The sequence below is a fragment of the Toxorhynchites rutilus genome, chromosome 3 (genome assembly GCF_029784135.1).
Source record: "Toxorhynchites rutilus septentrionalis strain SRP chromosome 3, ASM2978413v1, whole genome shotgun sequence".
NCBI lineage: Eukaryota > Metazoa > Arthropoda > Insecta > Diptera > Culicidae > Toxorhynchites > Toxorhynchites rutilus.
The window spans coordinates 246,215,076-246,237,186 of record NC_073746.1 but is presented as its reverse complement, the minus strand read 5'-3'; the positions used below and the strand labels follow the sequence as shown (position 1 = coordinate 246,237,186).

Genomic DNA, 22,111 nt, shown 5'->3' with positions numbered 1-22,111 from the left:
AAACCATACTTTTCGTTACGTACTCCGAAAAAAAACGTCCCAGAATGTCGATTTTTGACCAAAAAAAAATTTCGAGATGACATTAGATCTCAACGATTCATGCAATTTTAAGACATTTGGCATCAAAATTTTTTTTTCGAAAACCCCGATTTTTTCCATTTTTTGGGACATTTTTTGATTTTCACAAAACGCAAACTTTGAGCGCTTTGCGCCACTCTCCCTTAAGTCCGATTGAGCTGAAATTCGGCATAGGGTGTATTTTCGAGGTAGTGAACATTTTGTATAGGGTAACTTTTTGAAATTTTAGGGTCGATTTTTTCCCATACATTCATTGGCAACCTACTATCCAGCCTCGAAGCTAGCCGGATATCCGGAACCCGGCCAAAGCACTATCCGTAGTCACTAGTAAAAACCTTTACAATGAACTAATACTTGCGTCTCCATTAATTCAATATGTATATCAAATCAATGGGGACGCATGGATGGTTTGAGGCGGAAAATGAAGAATTGGCAAACAGTATATTTTCAAACCAAGGGACCCTACTCTGGAAGGTCGAAAAATAACGTATTTTACCATTACGGGGAACCTCTACCAACGACAATTGATGCGTTTAAGTCGTGCACTTAAGGAAAAACGGCCACAATACGAGCAAAGACACGACAAAGTTATTTTGCAGCACGACAATGCTCGGCCTTCTAGATTTTTGGTAACGTTATGAAGGCTGGGTCTTAACTCTTTGTGGTCGTTTGTCTGCTCTCAGCCACCACAGCAAGAAACCATGCTAATCTTATATTTTACTCAGCCAAGTATCAGTTTATGCTTTTCCTGAACGAAGCTTGACGTCTTGTGAACCTATTCACGAATCAATACGGTGCTCCTATAAATAATAGATAACGGTACTCAGTATCAAACAAAGTAGTCACCCACACAAGACAACACACAGTGCGTTGAATGCATAGGAATGTGGGATAAAAGAATCATTACAGCAGAATTTAGCCATTGTAACACTTTGGTGTAATGGAAAAGATTGTCCATAAGTATCAGAACTGTTGTTTGCATAAATGTCTCATGTTATTTGAATAATCGCATAATGTGTCAAGCGACAATTTTTTTTATATGAACATTAATTTACATACAAAAACTAAAATAAATATATAAAAATTAAAAGTTAAAATACATTGTTAAGTTAATACATACATATATATATTTTTCATAGTCTTGCATATATCACTGCTTTTTCAAGGAAAAATAATTCCGAGTAGTACGACACCCATGCCCAAATTAAATACGACCGCAAAGGGTTGACGAGAATTATTTTGTTCCGAAGAACAGGCAGCGATGCACGTTTAGAATAGTTGTTCAACATTTGAGTTTTTTATACTGTTTCATCTCGGTATCCAACAACGGAATTATTCGAATTTATATCGATTTTTCCATGATTCGGGATTCTGCTGTCTTTGTCTAAATCGATCACAAGAATAAAATAAAATCAAAATCAAATCAATGGTCGTTGATATTCTTTGTGGTCGGTGGCCGAGGTGACTGCTTCTAACTCAACAAACTCTCAAGTATTCGTGTCCTACTTCTAGACGAATTGTGGATTACAGCGTACATTCCGGACATTTTGAAGACGTACACTCCTACAGCTAAACACCAAGTATCTCCACATATATAGAAAATTAATTGTTTAAACCTCAAAATTTTCCAAAAATATGCCTTTAGTATGCATAGATTCTTCAAAGTATATTCAACAACTTTAAACTCATTTCACTAACATCATCAGCTATTCTCAAACGATGTGATTCAACCATAACTAATATTTGCAGTTTTTTTTGTTGAGTAGCAGTATTTCTACTTAGTCGAAATACGTAAACATGCAACATTCAGATAAAGTAAAACAACAATAATCAAACTACGAAGTACAATGATTAGGCCTCTATAGAAGTCTCATTGTACTTGTTTCTAAAGTACTGTGCTGACACTTGTTCACACCGTGCCTTTTCTCAGTTATCTAATTGATTCTTAATTGAATTTTTACGGTTGGCATCTCATTTCATAAACTTGTTGAGCACCCAAAGGTGCCTCCAAGCAATTGTAGTATAACACGCACCTAGAATGGAAAAGAACAATATAAACCCCAGAAGGGCAACCCACCCTCATTTCAACGATGTCCCTTTTCCATTATTTAGCCACTTCAGGAAAGAAAGATAGTGAAGACAACGAACTTTGGCTCGAGAAGGGGGGGTGTAATTCTTTTACACTTCCTCGGCCAGCTTGATGATAATATATAATACAGAAAATCATTCAGCGGTGCTGTCTTCTCCACTCGCCGTTGACATTTTCACGGTTCAACTTAACCCATTTTTCGCAGGCAAAAGAATGACAAGGGATGGAAGGCTAATGAATCCGGAAGAGGGTACTTTGCAAAAATTCCTGATTCTGGGGCAATCTCAACCCATTCATTTTTATTGCTTCGTAAAGGTTTCCCATCGATTGAGGATAATGAGGGTTATTTTGTGTTAGAGAAAAGTGAACATTTATGTTCGGCCCTTCTCATAATCGTAACTGGCGCTAGTAGTGAATGGATGATTCGCCAAATTAGGGAAAAATTCCTTGGAGTAAGCAATATCACACATTTACACAAAAATAGCACTCTTTGTCCAAGCAGTCCACTCAAAAGTTATTCAATTCATTTGAGGACATTCATCCATTTATTAAATTTCCTCGTTTTGTTCCCAACAAAAGAATGCCCTTCGAATAGGAGCCACTGCAGTGCTTCGAAAGCGCATCCCATCCCTCTGTGTCTTTATCTTTGTAACCCTGATGCCAGCAGATCTTGGCATCAATTATTATTCCTCCGCCGGAGCATCTGCATATGATGCCCGAGGGCGCCTATATGTATCCACCACAATGCACATACATATCGTGAACATAGTGAGAATGTTCAGCTGGGAATTTTGACCTCAGCTCAACAAGACAAGTCGGAGCCTCGTGGAAAAGGATGTTCCACATATGTACAAATATACATACACACACACACGCACACACTCGTGCAGTGCAGCGTGTTCTAGATGCAGGATGATGCTGACAGGAATATAGCGCAATGTTCGAATGCTGAAAACGTTACTTCACGAAGAACCGAAATGATGAAATATCTCTATTTGCACACATAGTTTCAAGCACATCACTCAAATTGCTTTACATTTCATACATCTGCATTCAGATATGATGTTCATGTATGCTGAAAACCAGCACTCGATGTTTGCACATTTGGGATTGCTGTAAGCATTGCTGCTATTCTTGTTCGGTTGGGTTGTAGCACAAAAGCGGAAGTCGCTTGAGACGTCATAAATTTGGGAGAACATCATTGGTAATATGCAACCATATGCATTCAAAAATGAAAACTACATTTTCGGCACAGTTCAATTACGTTTCGAAAAATCTGAAATCTCGCTGAAACCCAGATACAAAGGCAGCATGATTCGTAGTAATTATTCGAGCAATAAAATACACGTTATACACAAATCAAAAACTATTGTTTTTACAAACAAAAAATTTTGGATTGGCATACGGTATACCAGTATACGACCGCATTATCTACATTAAACTACGAAGTTATTGTATTAAAATCGCAGAGAACGAAAGGGGAAAAAATCCAAGGGGTTGTATACGAGACACGATCGCTTAGGACGTAGGACTACGCAAGTATTTTTTTTTAAATTTGTTGGTTCATCATTTCGGATATTATTTGCGAATACGTCGAAATTTCGTAAATAACTCTTTAGTAAAATGTTGAAAAGGTTTAATGGCTTTGTAAAATCATTTCGAGAAGCAATGATTCTCTCTTGCATTTGCGAGAAAAATATATTAATTGGTCATATGTCGCGTTATGTTTCTTTATATCAATGCACGCATTGCACTGAATATTTAACGAGAGACATCTTCCGTGCATCGCCATTCAACAAGCATCGAAAACGCGTCTAACAGATGCACACAGTTGCAGCGATAAAAATGAAACATCGCGAGAATGACCGTTTATGACAAATCGTTTCTCGACTCTCGGTCAAAACCATCAACAAACCTAGGAGTTTGTTGCACCAGAACAGAGTCGATGAGCACGAGAGCAAATACGAATGACAACTAAAAGTATCGAAGGTGTGCTATTCACATGTACAGGAAAGGAACAATTTCTAAGTTTCGCGCAACTAAAACAAGCAACACACGCAAAGCCAAACACTGATGGCTAGAAGCGGCCTATAATCATTTTCACTCTTCTTTTTTTTCGCCTGCTTTGCCATGATTCGGATGGCTTTGTTAATTGCAATGCCAGATGCACTTCAAGTGAAATATTCGCTAGCGTTCACAGCTCGAGGGGAAACATAAAACATAAAACGAGCAGAATAAGCGACCTTTGTTGTTTCGGGCACAGAAAGAATTTTCCTCAGAGGAGATGCAATACTTATACGCTAGCGACAGCTTACATACTATGCAAGGGTGGAGTTTACTTCGCAAATATTCTCTTTTTACTATCCCTCTACGTTGTTTCTATTCTAGCGGCTACATAAGTTGCCCGTTATTGACAGCTCTGTTCGGGAAAGCACACAAATGGGCAAAACAAATGTATTGGGAACAAACAAATCTTAGAAAAATTCCGATTCGATTAGTATTCAAATCGTTAAAATCCGTTCGAAGCAAGAATAGTTATAAACGTTAACTGTTTCCTGGTTTGGTAAAAAGCTTAGCATATAAATAGGGAACTGAGATAAGGCTCAGTATCTCTTTTATCACCATCGGCGATCCACTGCACAGCAGCAGCAGAAATAAATTCCGCGTGAAATAAAGTATGAAAGAAATTGTTTGAGGTAGAAAACGCGCACTTTCATTTCACACACGTATTGCCGAGGGCTCTAGCAACCAGTTAACCTGGGAAAGTCCAAGACAAAAGTATTTTAAAAGTTTTCGATATTCCAGTCAATACCACGTAAAAGTAGGTAGTGAGTAGAACATTATTACATTTAAGTATCATTGATTTACTTTTTAGAAAAAGAAAAAAAATATGTTTGTTCCCAAATGGGTACTTTTAGAATATGTTTTCTTCGTCGATGTTACCCCTCGGTTTTGACAGCTGATTGTTTACATCTGGCACGAACGTAATTTTCATAACTGTTTCGTCAACTTTTCGTGCGTAGTGACGTGTTTTTGGCGCTGGAAAGCAAATCTGTGGAAAGTGGAAAGCAAATCTCAACACAGATCCGAAATTTTATTGTTTGTGACTTCCAGCGTAAGGAGTCTCAACGAAAAATTGCTGAGAAGTATGAGGTAAACCGTGGTGTGGTCCAGCTGGTTATTCGAAAGCATCAGATGCTCGGCAATGTTGCCGATCGGCCGGGAAGAGAACCGAGGCGTAGGAACGATGCAAGAATCGACCCACTATTCGTCCGGGAAGTAAAACAAAAACTCACGAACGTCGAGAATTAATTAAAGCGATTAAAGAATGGTTGGATCTTAACCCTTCCGATGGTTCGTGGAACGGGTCCTGAAGAGCTACTTCGTCAAAAAGCGATCGATGATAAGCAACACCAACAAAAAACAACTTCCGTTGGCGAGGGACCATGTCAACAAGTCGCTGGAGTTCTGAATGCGCGATATTTGTTCGGGCGAGTCCAAGTTTGAGCTGTTGAACGAGAAAAGGTCAATCCGAATGTGGCGGAAGAATGAAGAGGGCTTCCCGGACCGGCATCTACAACCGATTATGAAGCACGGTGGTGGAATCTTCATGGTGTGGGGATGTTTCTCGCTGGGGTCTACGATTACCGATGGTTACATCGACATTTTGTGCGAGAACCTGGAAAAATACATGCTGGCTGGAGGATAACTACACCTTTCATCAAGATAATGACCCGGAGCATACTGCGAAGAAAACAGCAGCATTCTTCCGATCGGCCCGGATCAAACCAATGGTTTTGGTTTTATGGTTAAAATGGTTAAAATATACTATGAAGTGGATTTTTTTTATGCCATACCCTATATGTCGCAGTTTGTTTAGTTTTTGTCAATATGCACTGCACTGAATATGCATTGCAAATAATTCTTTTCTTCGAGAACATTTTTCTACATATCCTATAGTTACATTTAGGTGCCCATTCTATCGAATTCCTTTTTAAAATCCTATTTAATTTGAACGTGAAAAGTGTCACCCATATCTAAGTGACGGGGCGACGAACTTGTTGAAGTGGCTTTAAACTTTCTTAGTTATTTCACATCTAGCTTTGAAAAGGCCAATTGACAACAAAACTAAACTTGAAAAAGGCAATTTGCGAAACCTCTGCGTATGGGTGTTGCCTGAAGAGAATACAAATGATAATGAAGTTGTGAATTGCTTCATACATTCTCAATTCATTCGCCTCTATCATAGTGAAAAGGCTAATATGGAACTGAACTAAACTTTCGGCATTGAGGAAAGCAATTTGGAAAGCCTCGCTGCTGGTCACTATATGGTCGTGAATGAAAACACAAATCACAGATGAAATTATTTTTAAAATTAACACAGAAAAAGTCACACCCATGTCTCGTTGTCAGTAATTAGGCATCGTGCACCAATTACGTAACGCTAAAAATGCGATTTTTAGACCACCTCCCCCCCCTATGTAACAAAAAGTAACGCACCCCCTCCCCCTTAAGTTACGTAACGCTAATATAATCTTTGAACAAATTAAAAATCATTCGAAAAGTTTTCATATTTCAGTTTTATTTATTTGTTATATTTATTGTATAATTCAAATATCAGTGTAATAAATTCATGTTGATTAATACAAAAGTAACTACTCCTTGGTTCATGGCAGCAGTTCCTGTCGTTACATTTCACTACTTGCAAAAAAGTACTGGGATGTCCTTACGTGAAGAGCAAACCACTCGGCTGTATATCCTATTAATTCCGCTTCATCGATTTGAGAGTTGTTGGGCTCAATATATTCTGCTTTAACAGGATATCCATCGATCGCTTGGTTGTTCCACACATCAGCTAACGATTCCCCTGCATACTCAAAATTTTTCGCTTCCAGTTCCGGGTCTCTTGTTTTGAATTTTTCATCCAAGTGAGATCCGTAATGATCATGAGGAAGTATTAGGCCTGCTAACTCGCGGGAAAGAGGAGCCATTCGACGTTCAACGCGGTTGAAAGCACTGCGTCCTGGAGCATTTGTAGCAACGAATATTGCATCAAGATTCAATTTATTAAAATGATGAATCGCCATATCTATGACCTTTTTATAACAAGGGTTCTCGTTCTCCTCCATCCACAGTAATTATGATTACTGGCTTAACTGTTCCTTGATACCGAATAATTTCATCGAATTCAAGCAGTTCGCAAACCGTTGTAAAGTCGAGCCCATGAGAAAATGCATTTGAAGAACAGTGCTTTCCCGAACGAACTGCAACGTACGTTGGACCACAGTATCCAACTGCTTCAGCTTGTCCAATGTGTCCTGGCTTTATACTGCATCCTGCGATAACAGATGGAATAAGCTTATGTTTAGCTGCCACGACGAAATCATGATCCGGAAGATTAACGCGATATTCGAGGTACATTAATATCGGTGCCTGTTTATTGGCTGCTGTTAAGCCCATTACAACACGTGCTCTATCATCTTGACTCAGAAAACACACCTCATTCGGTCCCAGAATCGAAGCCAGCTGCTCAAGCATATGTATGGTCGCAGTACAAAATTTACTATCTACATGTACTTTGTGGCTATCATTCCTAGCCTTTAATAATTTTACTGGTACTGTGTGTACGTGACGTTTACCTTCGATACTGGTTACTTTATGAGGAATCAAACGAAGATACGTACCCGACCGATTAACATGGAATCCTTTGTGCTTTAGCGCTTCGGTCAGTTCCGAAAGAGTTTTAATGCACCGATATCTCTCATCCTGCCGTTTCTCCTCAGCTGCTGATCCATGCATTGCAATGTCCACAATTGCTTTAAGTAAATCTGGCTGGCTTTCCTCCAATGGCGGTCGTCCAGTAGAACTGTGTGCCTTCAAAATATCCTTGGCCTCAGGTTAGTTTGGTGAATAGGTTTCGCATTGATTTTTTCTTCTCATCCCGGAACCGCTGTTGGCGCTCTTGGGCTGATGCCTTGGTTTTTAGCTTAACTTCCATCTGCTTCCGATCCTTCAAGCATCTGCTTAGCTTTGATTTGTCTTCTTCCGTAAGTAATCCGGAGTCTTCCATTTCTCTGAGCTTGACCTTGCAAGAAAAGATAAATTCTATTCAGATTGATTCTGATTCTGAATGTACTTACAATTTCAACATTGATGCTTGCGAACTCCAACTTCAGTCTATCCTGAACGAATGCTGGTCGGTTTTGTGTTGGTTCTGGTTGATCGCCGCTATCAGAATGTTCTGTAGGCTCCAACAGTGGAACAGAATCTTTACTCTGCTTCGGGGTACTTGTACTTGACTGTCCCCAAAATTTTGAGCAAAGTACCAGTTTGCGAAGTTATTTTTGGTTGAATTTCGGAGAGTTTTTCAGAAATGTATTTTTCCTGCGTCTTCGGATTTTCCTTCGATTTATTCCAAATTCGTACTGCTTCATCCTGTCTTCTTCTTGCTGCTCTGAGGATTAGCTTTGATGATAGCTTTAAAAAGTCGTTGGAACAGTTCATTTTTGTCCATTATTCGCAGTTCCTCTAAACTGTGTGAATGAATGAAGTTATATTAAAATAGTTCTGAGAAAAATTATTAATTTCGATGACGAACCACGTGGTAATAGAACAATTTGCGACAGGAGCGAAACACTTTGAAACACGATTTTGGAGTTGCTTATAGCGAATTCGTTTTTGTTCAGTTTCAACCCCAGTGCCGCACTAACTGCTGTCAAAACGTTTTTTTATTCACTCAGTTTCGCACTCAGTGTCGCACTAGTTCGCCCCGAAAACTGTTAGTTTCGCACTGAGATGTTTCACGGGTTGGCACTCGGGTTCACCAATACAACTATACTGAACTGTCAAGTTCCGAATATTATTTTGGAAAATCTAAAAATAAAGACTATGAAAATGGAAAACCTGCTGCTTTTGCTTTTGTATTATTGGAAGCGTAATCCAATTCGGATTCTGATTTTGAAGAGTATATTCGAGTAGACGGCATTAAGCTACGTGTGCTTTCATTGGGAGGTGAAAATAATGATGGATATTCAGGTGGAATAAATTTCAAAATCAAAATTATGAATGAAAATTTACTTTAACGTATCGAATATTTATTTTATGTGATTAAATAAGAGGATTTTTCCGATATCGCAGAAACATATTGAACGAAAACTGTGTCTAATGATGATTTTATATTATAATAGTAATTATTTGTGGAACAAACAGGAAATGCATCGACAAATGGTTAAGTGAGTGTCAGAACTACATGTGCTAGGTAATCGAACAATATGAAGTACAAATTTTCATTCAAACTTTTATATGTTTACACTGCACTTGGCCCTTCTGATCTGATGGAGAACAATTTACCTCCCAAGCACTAATATCACCACCAGACGTCGACACTGTACATTTGCCGTCGTAAATATAAACAAATCAGACTATATAACGTACACCAACAAACCAACGCATTCGTGAAACTGAAAACGTTTTTTTATTACAGAGTCAGTTTGGCACTGACTCAGTTTTAAAAACGAATTTTCGCTATTATTGATAGTTCACTGCCAGTGGAAGATTTCACTCTATTTAAGGTGAAGGTGGAAGCTAGCCATTGTAGTAGTATAGGTAAACCCTCGTGTAAAAATGGGGTAATAGTGTTTGTGAGAGAAGAGCAAAGCACACGTAAATAGATCAATTCACTTATCAGACTGTGTGGCGCTTCATTGACACGAGTCTTTGAATACATTTGAAAAAAAAAACAAATAACAATTCAATACTAAAGTAAAATGTATGAACGATATGTTCCGATGAACAATTGCAAATATAAATATATATAGAAGGTGCATTTGCATATGATTCTGATTATACGCGAGCGTAACATGAGCAAATTTATAACACATGCGAATTGGGGCTCTTTTGGTATTAACAAGTTCTTCCGCATAGTAACTCGATGTTGATAATTCCTTAATATTTTCCTTCGTTGATCGTATTGTTTTCACATATTCACGTTGGAAAGCCTTAACCCTTCTCTTCGTTGGCCGAGGCATTTAGATTGAATTTAATACTTTTCCGTTTAGTGTTTTTGAAAGCATAGGCAGCCGTGGCAGTGTTCCGATCTCTGCAATACAATTTTCTTACCCAATGTTAAAGTTGCTAAAACTTACATTATAGACCCATTAAACGTAAAAATAATAATTGTATTTATATCAACACAATTTTATTCTATTGATTTTCATGACATGGGACGCTATGACTCCGGAATAACATTTTATTGAGTGGTTTTTATAGCTGTTTCGATGATGTTGTTTGGCATCAGTGTCGAAAAAATAACGATGCTTCCACCAATACAAACAAAACCATTGCAGAAGATTGAAAAACGAAAATTTAACTTTCAGAGCACTTGCTCGAGTTTTCCGACGTTCTTCACTATACGGTGCGAAAGCAGATGAAAATTTAATATCTTGTGAGTAATCGATTAGAGTTTGGTTGATATTACTTGATGGGAAGTGTGCGAAAACGATCATTTTCTTCACACTGTTTCGCAAAATTATTGATTTTCGGGCGAGAGGTGAGGGAGGGAGATGAAAGAAATGAGCGCCATTGTGGCAGCCATTTGTGACTAGCTTCCACCTTCACCTTAATATTGTCTTCAAAACGACTGTTGGAAACAAAATACTAAAGATAACTCTAAGTATTTTATTTTAAACTTGGAACAACAAATTGAAATACCAACTTCATTGAAACGCTTACTAACACAGGAATCTACATTTTCGGTACACTGTCTAAATTGGAATGAGTCTGGATTATTCCCCCACGCAGCGCACAGGCATTTTAGATGTTTTTTTCAGGCTCGCGCATCAGAATGTTAACCAATCAACGTCGCTCTTGTCGTTGTGTTTGTTGTGTCTCGTTCGCTGGCTGGTGCTCACTCTGCTAATGCGTGCGGGACCCTTGTTTCAAGTTTTCGCTTGCTGGTTATGGCGAGACGGAAAACGTTGAAGTTTACGATGCAAATTTTCATTGCTTCAATGCGTAAACACAGCGCACACAGCGACACAGGACTCGATCCATCACTACGGAATCAATTCACAAATACTGAACAAACATCATTGAGTATGTGGGCGCGTTGATTTATTAGGGAATAAAAATGGATTTTGTTACGTAACGATCACGGCTAACCCCCCTCCCCCCTATAACACATTAAGTAACGAAATCTCCGACCCCCCTCCCCTCCTTCGTGTGTTACGTAATTTGTGCACGACGCCTTATGCGTTGGATGAACGCGATTGATTGAATGCGATAACTTGATTGCAATAATTTTTTTGAAGAAAATTAAGCTCTTTTGGCACTAATCAAACGTGCGACGACTTTTCTCATGCCTAAAGGCGGCATTCCATCTATTCAACATGCTACATGCTACAAATCTCAATGGTAATCAACAATGGATATGATAATTGCGGAATTTTTTATGTTGTTTCCATTACAGCCACTACACAGATGTAACTGCTCCAACATATCTGTTCTGATGTTATTGTTTTTATGATCAAATATTTTGCTGTTCCATTATTATGATGAATTATGATAATCGTCAATAAATGACGTAGTTGCTTCAATATTGTCGTACATGTCGTGCTACACACGCCGCACCGATCCGCAGGCCATTGGATAAGGCCAACAATGCTCGACAAGACCAATTATGTCGCAAAGAGAGACGCTCTAACAAGCAAGAACCATTGACTTGTAGCATGTAACACGTTGAATAGATCGAATTCCGCCTTAACACATCAATCAAAATATGACGAACGGGCTAGCTCTCCAAGACTTCAATGACGATTTCCGAGCACCATTCCTATTATGTTGTCGATGTTTTCATCAGTTCAAGAGGTGGATGGTCGTCCTTGACGTGGCAAATCGTTCATCTCTTCGCGGCCGTCTTTGAATGCCTTATACCAATCATACACCCGTATATTCGACATAGTTGACTAAACAAATGTATTCTGTAACATTTTTAACGTTTCCTCACAAGATTTTTTATTTTGCACAGCCATTTGCTGCAAACTATTTTGATTTTCTGTGAGTAATTTTAGTGTAATATTTTTGGTTTCAAAAATCTGGAAAATCTAGACTATGACAGCTCTGACCATTGAACAGAAAGCACAGAAAAAAGTAAAACGGGAATGCTTCCAATTTTCGTCAACTTAAACCAATTACAAACTAGGGAACCAAAAAGAATGGTATGTAAAACAAATCTTAAGCTGCTACCCGATTTTCTTCCTTTTACGGCTCATTGTGTAAGAAATAGTCACATTTGCGTGACAATTTTCTAGTTTTTCGTTTTAACACGTTCGACGCCCAACGCAACGTTTTTGAGTTTCTTGCAGAGCCCAACTTGCGATTAAATTATTAAATGAAGATCAGACTTTGTTTATAGATAACTTTTGATAATGTTTTGATAATTTGATAATTGATGACAATAACACATGCCAAAGTCATAGTATAGGGGTTTTGCAAAAAACTGCAGTACAAACCATCCGTACTATAAATTAATAAAAAGTATAGTATAAACAGTATAATATTATGGTTATGATTTTATTATTTTTCTTCATATCCTATAGTTACATTTAGGTGCCTATTCTATCAAATTCCTTCTAAAAATCCTACTTAATTTGAGCGAGGAAAGTGTCACCCATATCTGGGTGACGGGGCGTCGAATGTGTTAAAACAAATCCAATCATTTGATATTTCTCATTTAGCATTTCATAGGGAGGTTTCATACCTTACAGACTGTGAAAACTCACCACCCACTGTCATGTTCAAATATCTCATTTTTTGTTTCTGAAATATCGTCATTGGGTGAATTTAGGTATTCAATGGTATTACTAAATATAGTTTCGAGGGTATCAAATCTAAGTCCAATTGTATGGCCCCTTTTGATACGGATACGCTCTTAGATGGAAATAATAATTTTTAATGAAAGAGAATTCCACTTCCGACAAATGCATCACTGTAAAGTGATCTTTGTTGAAGATCCGATAACCACATGAATTGTAAATACTCTTCACCTCATACCAATGTCTCAACTATGTCCTATCCTTTCTTCTCCCTTAACAGCCCTCCGCTTTCTCTCTGGGCGACCTATGCGTTCCCCCGATGGCGAACGTGCTCAAAGTTTTCCTGGAGAACGGCCAAACTAAATCGTTTAAGTACGACTCGACCACAACCGTTCAGGTGAGTACTATTGGTCCCACGCCACACGGCCACACCACCCAGAATCGCCTGTTGATGACTAAAATAAACATTTCTTTCAATGCACAGGATGTTGTTACATCGTTACGTGATAAACTTTGCCTAAGCACCGGCGAGCATTTCAGTCTGGTGCTGGAGCACGTAAAAAGTTTGAAACGGAACAAACTGACCCTTCTGGATCCACAGGAAACCGTAGCTAGGGTGAGTGGTGCCGAAGTCCCGAAAATTCCACCCGTGTCATAAACTTTTCTAATGATTATCAAATTCTCAAACATTTTTTTCCGCTCTATTGTTCATTTTTTTCTTCTTTCTAACAAAACTAATCAACAGATAGCGGCCCGACCGGGGGCACACAAATTGCGCTGCCTGTTTCGGGTGACATTCGTGCCCGTGTCCGCAGCTGCCCTCGCCCAGAGGGATCTGAACGCGCTGGATTATCTGTTCCTGCAGTGCTGCAACGATGTGACCCAGGAACGATTCGCGCCGGAACTCCAGCCGGAAGTGGCACTCCGTTTGGCAGCGCTACACATGCATCAGCATGCGCTTGCGAACAATATTTCGCCCGCTAAATTGACTGTGAAAACGGTTGAGTGAGTATAATTAATGACCTTAATTGTAGCAGCGCGTTGTGTATCCCTAAGTTGTTATTTAAAGCTAAATTTTTTAAGACTATGAAATGGCCATGGATCCATAAATCCTACATAATACCCAATTTGTCCATCCATGATAATGTACTTCTTTATTTCATCAAACTGTGTAAAGTTTTTCGCACTCTTCCCGCTATGCTGTAATTGGGTTAAGGTTGTTCATTCGTTTATGAACACTAGAAATTTTCTCTCCGTTTCAACCAATTATCCTCGTAAACCCACTAGACAAAGAGCCCTTAAAACTTTGTCCTCAGTTGTCATTTCCAAGTTGCTCTTACCTTCAATGACTTTGATGCATTAATTAACATTGCGACAGCAACTTCACCTGTGTACCGTGGTGTACTAACCAGGAAGAAGGTGTTTCTGCTTGTTGTTTTTGTTCTACTCTTCTCCATCTCTCAGTGTCCCCTACAGAACCGCACCTCATTATTCACTTTCTTTTCAACTTCTCAACTAACCAACGAAGTTACAGACCGAAACTATCCGGCAAGCCTTGGAGCCTTGGAAGAGAGCAAGTTTCAGGTTGCAACAAGAAAGAGACAAGTTTTTCAATCTAATCCCACCGTCGAGGAACGGGAAGAACTCAAAACTGGGAGACGAGCAGACCGAACCAAGGCGTGGAAAAGTTATTTAAAAAAAACCCTGTCAGACGGGGAAATTGCACCAGAAAATATAATTAAAATACCATCGGGAAGGGCTCCGGGGTTTTTCCTCTACGCCTTCAAAGAAACGTCATTTCTTCAGAACGAAATGAGTAAGATATTGAAACCAAGAAGAGGGAATCTTCAGAGGAAACAAAACTTGAAAGGAAAAATGGTACTGAATAGCGTACAGCGATAGGATTAATATTATTGTTCTTGGGTGAAAACTTTTTATTTCCCTTAAGAGGGATCTCTACTATATAGCCACTAAATCTGGGAATTCCATCGGTTGGAAAATGTTAACATAATCCTGGAGAATTACTTTATTGTCAATAAAATGTCGATTTTCGTTTCGGAAGTTTTATTGGGAGTATAACCTGAACAATAAACGTGTTTTCTTTTAGTTTATTCAGTTGAAGCTACTTATATCTTTCAATAGTAATAGTGCGGGATTTAATAGTAGAAGATTACAATTTTCCTTATCATATGGCCAATTTTTATTTGGACTGATTTGGCCAAAACCATTTATCTTTTTTTCACAAAAATAAATTTGCTCAAAAACCAGCTGTCTGATCAAAATCTGAAGACAGAGGGGACTTCCAATGAACATTATAATGCAATTTGATAGTTTTTACTTTGTTTAGCTGGTTCTTTCGACGCAGCTTGGGTCGTTTGTTGAGGGATCTCGGGGAAAACATCAAACACAAACTTACTCACGATGCGACACAGGACAAAATGGAGCACACAATGGTAGAAAGGCACGATTACAATATTCACTGTATAATGGCGGAAAACAAGATTCACTACAGACAAAAAAAAACTAACGAAAAACGAAGAAATCCGCGGTTTGGATGGCCACACAAATCACAACTTAATAAATAAATATGTTTTTCTCTGTACATGTATTTTTATTTCGATGGCTAGAACAGGCGGTGGCGGGAACGAGACGGCTACGGCTGGACTCAGGATCTATCACACGACGAGGAATCAAACTTCTCACGTAGCACGGCCGGATGTGATGAAGGCCGGCGTGCCTGATCGGTCAGAGAGTCAATTCTGCTAGTTTGTTCGCACTTATTAGTTCGCGAACACTCACGGTAAACATTCTACCGGAACCACTTGAATTTTTCTGTGAACTAGCCTTTTTACGTGGCTAGTTCACACACGGAGGACGAAACCCCTTTTTTCTGTAAGGATTAATTTCAACAAATCTCGCAGTGTTAGCAACTGCATCCGTCTGTGTCTAGATCTTCGCGAAGACTCCTCATTCGGTCTCATTTTCTCCTCTCTCTTTTTCTTCCTTTTCAAATTCTTTACTCGTCTTTTAAAATTCTTTCAATCTATTGAAGCTCTCGACCCTATTTAGGTATTTTTCCACTAAGGGCCGTTTGCCAATTCATACACCGAGCCGTCCCTCTTTCGATGCGATGACAGAGAAGACGGCGACTACTCCGACAATACAAACACAACTTAATATTAGGCTGTCAAAAAAGTCCTGCGGTATTTCCGCGAGGTGTCGTTGTAAGCGCGTAGTTCTAGTTGTATTCATTGTATCGAGTCATACTATAGCTTGTTGGAAAGGTATTTTTGCGCGCTATAATATAGTCCTAGTACTTGCTTTCCGCATATAAATGAATAAATAAATAAACAATGAACTGAATAAACAAAATACGCAATTGTAAATAAACTTTGAATGTATAAATAAATAAATAAATAAATAAATAGATAAATAAATAAACAAAATAAATATATAAATAAGTAAACAAATAAATAAATAAATATCTTTCTTCCCTACTACTAAATAAATAAATACAAAAAAAAGCAAACTAACCAGTAAAAAATAACTCTTTGTGAAACACCAAACTGGGGGTCTGCGATTATCTGTTTTATTTATATTTAAACAAAAATTTGGACTCATACCTCATCTTTTTCTACTACAATTAATTACAGACACCCAACACTACATTTCTCTTTTTGTCATATGCGAAACTACAGAAAGGTCAAACACGAATTGTGGACATCGACTGTTGGTTTCTCATATGACAATACAACACAAATAAATATTTGTACAATATTGATAAGGTCCAAACAAACGGTTGGCCTTTCCACCAAATTTGTCATTGTAACCCAACGTTTGGTTATAAATTCCAAATATGCAATCGAGCTGAAAATACCGATTTTAAAAACTTGTATTTTTGATTCGATTGTCCCGGTCCAGCTACGCCTTCTTCGCAATAGCTTTGTCAATTCGGCCAGTTGTCTTTGAGGGACATCTCGATCACTTAGCTGGTGAGATAGGATAACGCTTTTTGTACATCTGCACAATCCTAGCGACCGGATCTTTGTGGAGCTGGACAATATCGGCAAAATCACGGTAGCTTTTTTTTTTTTTTAATAATCAAATTTCGGTTGCTGATCGAAATTTGTGCTTTTTTGTGCTTTTTTGGGCTAGACACAATGTTTATATTCGAGAAAGTGGCATAATAAACGCTAAAACTCTGTAAAACACATTTAAATCGTAGTATCCGTTTGGGGGTGGATAAATTTTGTTTGCGTAATTTTTCACTCTTTTTCATATTCATCACATAAAATCTCAAGCCGTATTTCCAATGACAATGTGATAAATAGACATAAATTCATAAATGATGGAGCAACACTAGGGTGCCAATGGGAAAAAATCGACCCAAAAATTTCAAAAAGTTACCCTATACAAAATGTTAACCACCTCAAAAAAACACCCTATGCCAAATATCAGCTCAATCGAACTTAAGGAGAGTGACGCAAAGCGGTCAAAGTTTGAGTTTTTTGAAAATCGAAAAATCACCCAAGGGGGGAGTAGAGGAAATCGGGGTTTTCGAAAAAAAAATTTTGATGTCAAATTTTTTTAAATTGCATAAATCGACGAGATCTAGTGTTATCTCGAAAAAAAAACTGACGAAAATCGCCACTTTGGGACTTAGACGAAAGATACGGTTTTAAGTCGATTTTTCATTCGGAACTTGTTACGAAATGTTGATTTGCACGATAATATACCCTATGCAAAATATTAGCTCATTCGAACTTCATTTATTAGTGTTGCAGACGTTGAAACTTGAGTTTTTAGAAAACCGAAAAATCACCGGAAATCGGGGTTCTCAAAAAAAAATTTGATGCCAAATGTCTTAAAATTGCATGACACATCGAGATTTACAGTTATCTCAAAAAATTTTTTTGTTAAAAATCGACTTTTCAGACAGAAAAACCACCATGCCAAAAACTATTTTTTTTTACAAATTTGTTTTCGAGATTACAGTAAATCTCGACGAGTAATGCAATTTGAAGACATTTGGCACTTTCATTTTTTTTTTGAAAACCCCAATTTTCGGTGATCTTTCGTTTTTCAAAAAAAACTCAAATTTTTACGTCTGTGACACTAATAAATGAAGTTCGAATGAGCTAATATTTTGCAAAGAGTATATTATCTTGCAAATCAACATTCCTCAGCAAGTTCCGAATGGAAAATCGAGATAACTATTTTTATTGGTACCATACGCCATACGTTTCGTTTCGTATTACGAAAAAAAAGCCCCAGAGTGTCGACTTCTGACAAAAAAAAAATTTCAAGATGACGCTAGATCTCGACTCTGCAATTTTAAGACATTTGGCATCCAAAAAAAATTTAGAAACCCCCCATTTCGATTTTCAAAAAACTCAAACTTTGACCGCTTTGCGCCAGTCTCCCTTAAGTCCGATTGAGCTGATATTTGGCATAGGACGTTTTTTCGAGGTGGTGAATATTTTTTATGAGGTAACTTTTTGAAATTAGTGATGACCATTTTCATTGGCACCCTAAGCAACACTCATCAAATTAACCTGATTTTCACCAGAGTGGATAAACTTATTTTTCATACTGTATACAGTGCATTTCACAATGATAAGTCCACCCATATATTTGAAGATTCATAGAAGATGTATAATTTTCGAGCTTTTTCTTCAATGGTGTATTCTAAAATATGCGTTTCAACTTAAGCGCATATTCTGTTCCTGAAGTCTGAAAAACAAAATTTTTTCTTCACTTTTCTGAAGTTTAGACATTCTAGAACATACAAGAACAATAAACACTTTTCGAAAAACTCATTGTTCACCGAGTTAAGACCACTTTAGTTGTGCGGTTTCTAAAGTGGTCATATGGCCTGGTAGGTGGTAGTATGGCCTTTGCAAAAAAAATCAGACGCGTTTTTCTCAAATTCTATTGAGCCGATTCATTTCACGGAATGTAAATTTAATGTAAATAAATCTTTATACCTCTCTCTATCGCATGAACCAATTAAAAAAAAATAATTTTACTTTTTTTGCAAAAATTTAAATTGTCTTTAAAAACGCGCAAAAAAGAAATTTCTTTCTTCAAACAGCCGCTATTTTGTCCAAAAAAATCCTGTCTGATTCCGAATCAGTTCGATGATTTTGTTTAGGGTAACCAGAAGGGCTGGAATCGTGTACGCCATGGCACAACTTGTTTTTGAACCCCCTCTCTTCAACAGCTTGTAACTATTCTAATTTTGAATATATCTTTTTCCGTTTAGTTCTCGTTGTATTGTTAATATATGAAGAAACAAATAATGAGACAATGGATGGAATATTCAATATATTGTTTGTTTAGAGCTCGAGAATTCGTCCGAAATTCGTGCCTCGCACTAGAATATCTGCATCAAATCAATTTATTTTATTGTAAGACTGATTGTTCATTTATTGTTGTTTTATTCAGATTAACGCCTTTTCAAAATGATACGACCACTAACAGTTTTTACCTGGGTTACTGATGAAAAAACCATTTAAAAATCATTTATTAGTCTGCCACATCGTCAGAACGGTTACTTAGAAGATTCGCCCTGATATACTTTTTGTCCAGTTTTGCAGTGTTGCCAGTTCAATATCTTCGCACGACTGAAGAATATCAGTTTTCCGCTCATCAACAGTTTTATACATGATTGGTCAGTCCATGACGTTTGCATTATAAAAATGGACAAAAATTGCCGATTTTTCATGGATTTACCTTCACACGCACTGACGAATATATACATGCAGCATCAATCATAGTAACCCATGAGTCAGCAGAAAAAAATTGACAGCTCTATCAGTCGAACTCTAACCGTGATGGCGAAAACAGTGAAGCTACTCCGTTCAGATGTGTTCTCGTTCAAAAAACGGTATTCCGCCGTGGTGAAAACGGACATCGTGCGGCACTTTGTGGACGTCGGATACGCCCGTTCCGGCATCTACAACATCTTGGCACTATTGGACAACAATCAGAGCATCGAAAGAAAGCCCGATTCCGGACGGCCGACGACCCTGAACGACAAGAAGTTCCGAAGGATGCTGAAGAGGAAGGTCGAGGAAAAAGTGGCTTTATCGCTGCGTGCGCTTATCTGGGAGGTCGGTGCAATCGGCCAAGCAGTGAAAAAGTACCTGGCGAACATGGACATACATGTCAGGCAGCGGAAGTCTCGTCCACTGGTCTCGCAGGTGCAGGCAATGACACAGCGGCAGCGGCTGAATAAGATGGTCAAGTTGATTTTCCCGGCGAATCGCGACGTGGTGGTGGTGATGGACGAAGATACCTATCTTACCCTGGATGGCAACGACTGGCAGGGCAATTCTTATTTTACTTTCCCCAAGAAGGAAGTGAGCTCCGAAGTGAAGTGTATTTCACACACCAAGTTCCCCAAGAAGGTGCTGCTGTGGCTTACAATCAGCGAGAAGGGAATGTCAAAGCCGCTCTTCTTTAGCTTCTTTGGCTAGTACGAAGTGCCAACCGGAAGTTGCACTCGTCGTTCATCAAGAAATACCATGAGGGTGAAAACACGGTGTTCTGGCCGGATCTGGCGTCGACCCACTACTCGAAGCGATCGTTAAAGGAGATGGAGCGGTTGAATATCGATGTGGTACCCAAGTCGGCAAACCCGCCCAACGTCCACCAGCTGCGTCCCATCGAGAATTTCTGGGCAAACCTGAAGCGTAAGATCTACTCTAACAATTTTGTCGCGAAAACTGAGAAGGAATTGATAAATAAAACGGAAGAAAGCACTTAAAAACATACCTACATGCATGTTTGATGAATTGAATATCTTTCACGAGACCTTTCGTCATATTTTGGTCGATGTTTTGGACATGAAAAAATTCGCAGCACAACTAAAGTACCAAAAAATTCAACATTCCACTTGATTGCGATGAAATGTTAGAAGAAATAACATTTTATCGCAATCAAGAGGAATATTTTCACTTGAACGATCAAATTCTAATCCCACTTTCATCCAACGCATAATTACTGGCGACGAGACATGGGTGTGATTTCCGAAACTCAAAATACCGCTTCGTGAAACTTCCCGGTATATATTTGACAGAATTAATATACGCGTTTTCGACGTACCGAAAATAGAACAGTTCCTCGGCCGTCTTCTCAGGTTGTCTAGATTTATCTTTATACCGTCGCCACGATTGGGAAAACACACTAAAAAGTATGAATAACAAAATAAATGGCTGGTACGACTGGTTTTATAGGAGTTATCTGGGTTGCTTTATCAGGTTACCCAAAGAAAAACACCTCTTTTCTAGGATCCGAACGAATTAGAATTATCGGAATGGAATGTAATTTTGCATTCTGTGATCCGATTAAGCAGAATTCGAATCAAACGAAATCAAACGCATCCCTCAATTCGTGGAGCGAAAATGGTAATGGATCTTCGGGTGAAATGAACACACTTTTAGAATAAAACCCATGGAAGAAAATTAATTTTTCCGTATCAAATATGTTGGAAAAGGTGACCAAAGCAAGATTGGTGGTCCTGAACCACTGATGGTTCGCACATTACTGACTCATCGGAAATCGCGTGCAACCGGTGGAACGCATTTGATGGTCCTAATAGAGGCTTTCGATTAACTCGCCGTTGACGATCCTATTGTGTGATTTCATGCCATTTTCAACGAATCAGAAGTAACCATCTTCAATTCCGTCATTTTTGGTAATTTAGAGCGATTATCAGCAAATCGGGAACCGAAACAAAATTATATTCGAGACAAACAAATTGGAGCAGATTCGCTGATAAAAATAGGGAGTCGACTCAGAACCACTATTTTTAAACATGTCGAAAAAAGGGACTGTTGGTTCTGGCTGCATTGCATTAGCCTTTTTCGATTTTATCTATGGGACTTGTGCTAGCGGGCGCACTTTAGCCCAGTTCTCCCTTCTCTCAGCTTTCACTTCGCAAGCCGAAAAGCCAGCATACCCGACTGACAGGCTGCTTGGAGTAGTCTGAGTTAGTAGTTTTTCGACCTGCATTAAGGGAACACCAAAAAATAAAGTTGTTTAGTGCATGTGAAATTCCTGCTGCCCTGCTGATTATTGCCGCCCGTTGCTGTTCCCTCACAGCTGAAAGACAACACAACGTAGGATA

General features: G+C 38.5%; 1 protein-coding gene across 5 annotated transcripts in view; it reads left to right on the top strand.

Moving 5' to 3' along the window:
* LOC129778971 (uncharacterized) overlaps positions 1-22,111 on the top strand; it is a 533,137-nt gene that overhangs the window by 468,534 nt on the left and 42,492 nt on the right. For all 5 annotated transcript variants that reach the window (XM_055786185.1, XM_055786184.1, XM_055786183.1 and 2 more), the window contains 3 exons: positions 13,259-13,375; positions 13,463-13,594; positions 13,724-13,983. In XM_055786185.1, coding sequence (XP_055642160.1) covers positions 13,259-13,375; positions 13,463-13,594; positions 13,724-13,983 — 509 coding nt within the window. The remainder of the gene's footprint in view (positions 1-13,258; positions 13,376-13,462; positions 13,595-13,723; positions 13,984-22,111) is intronic.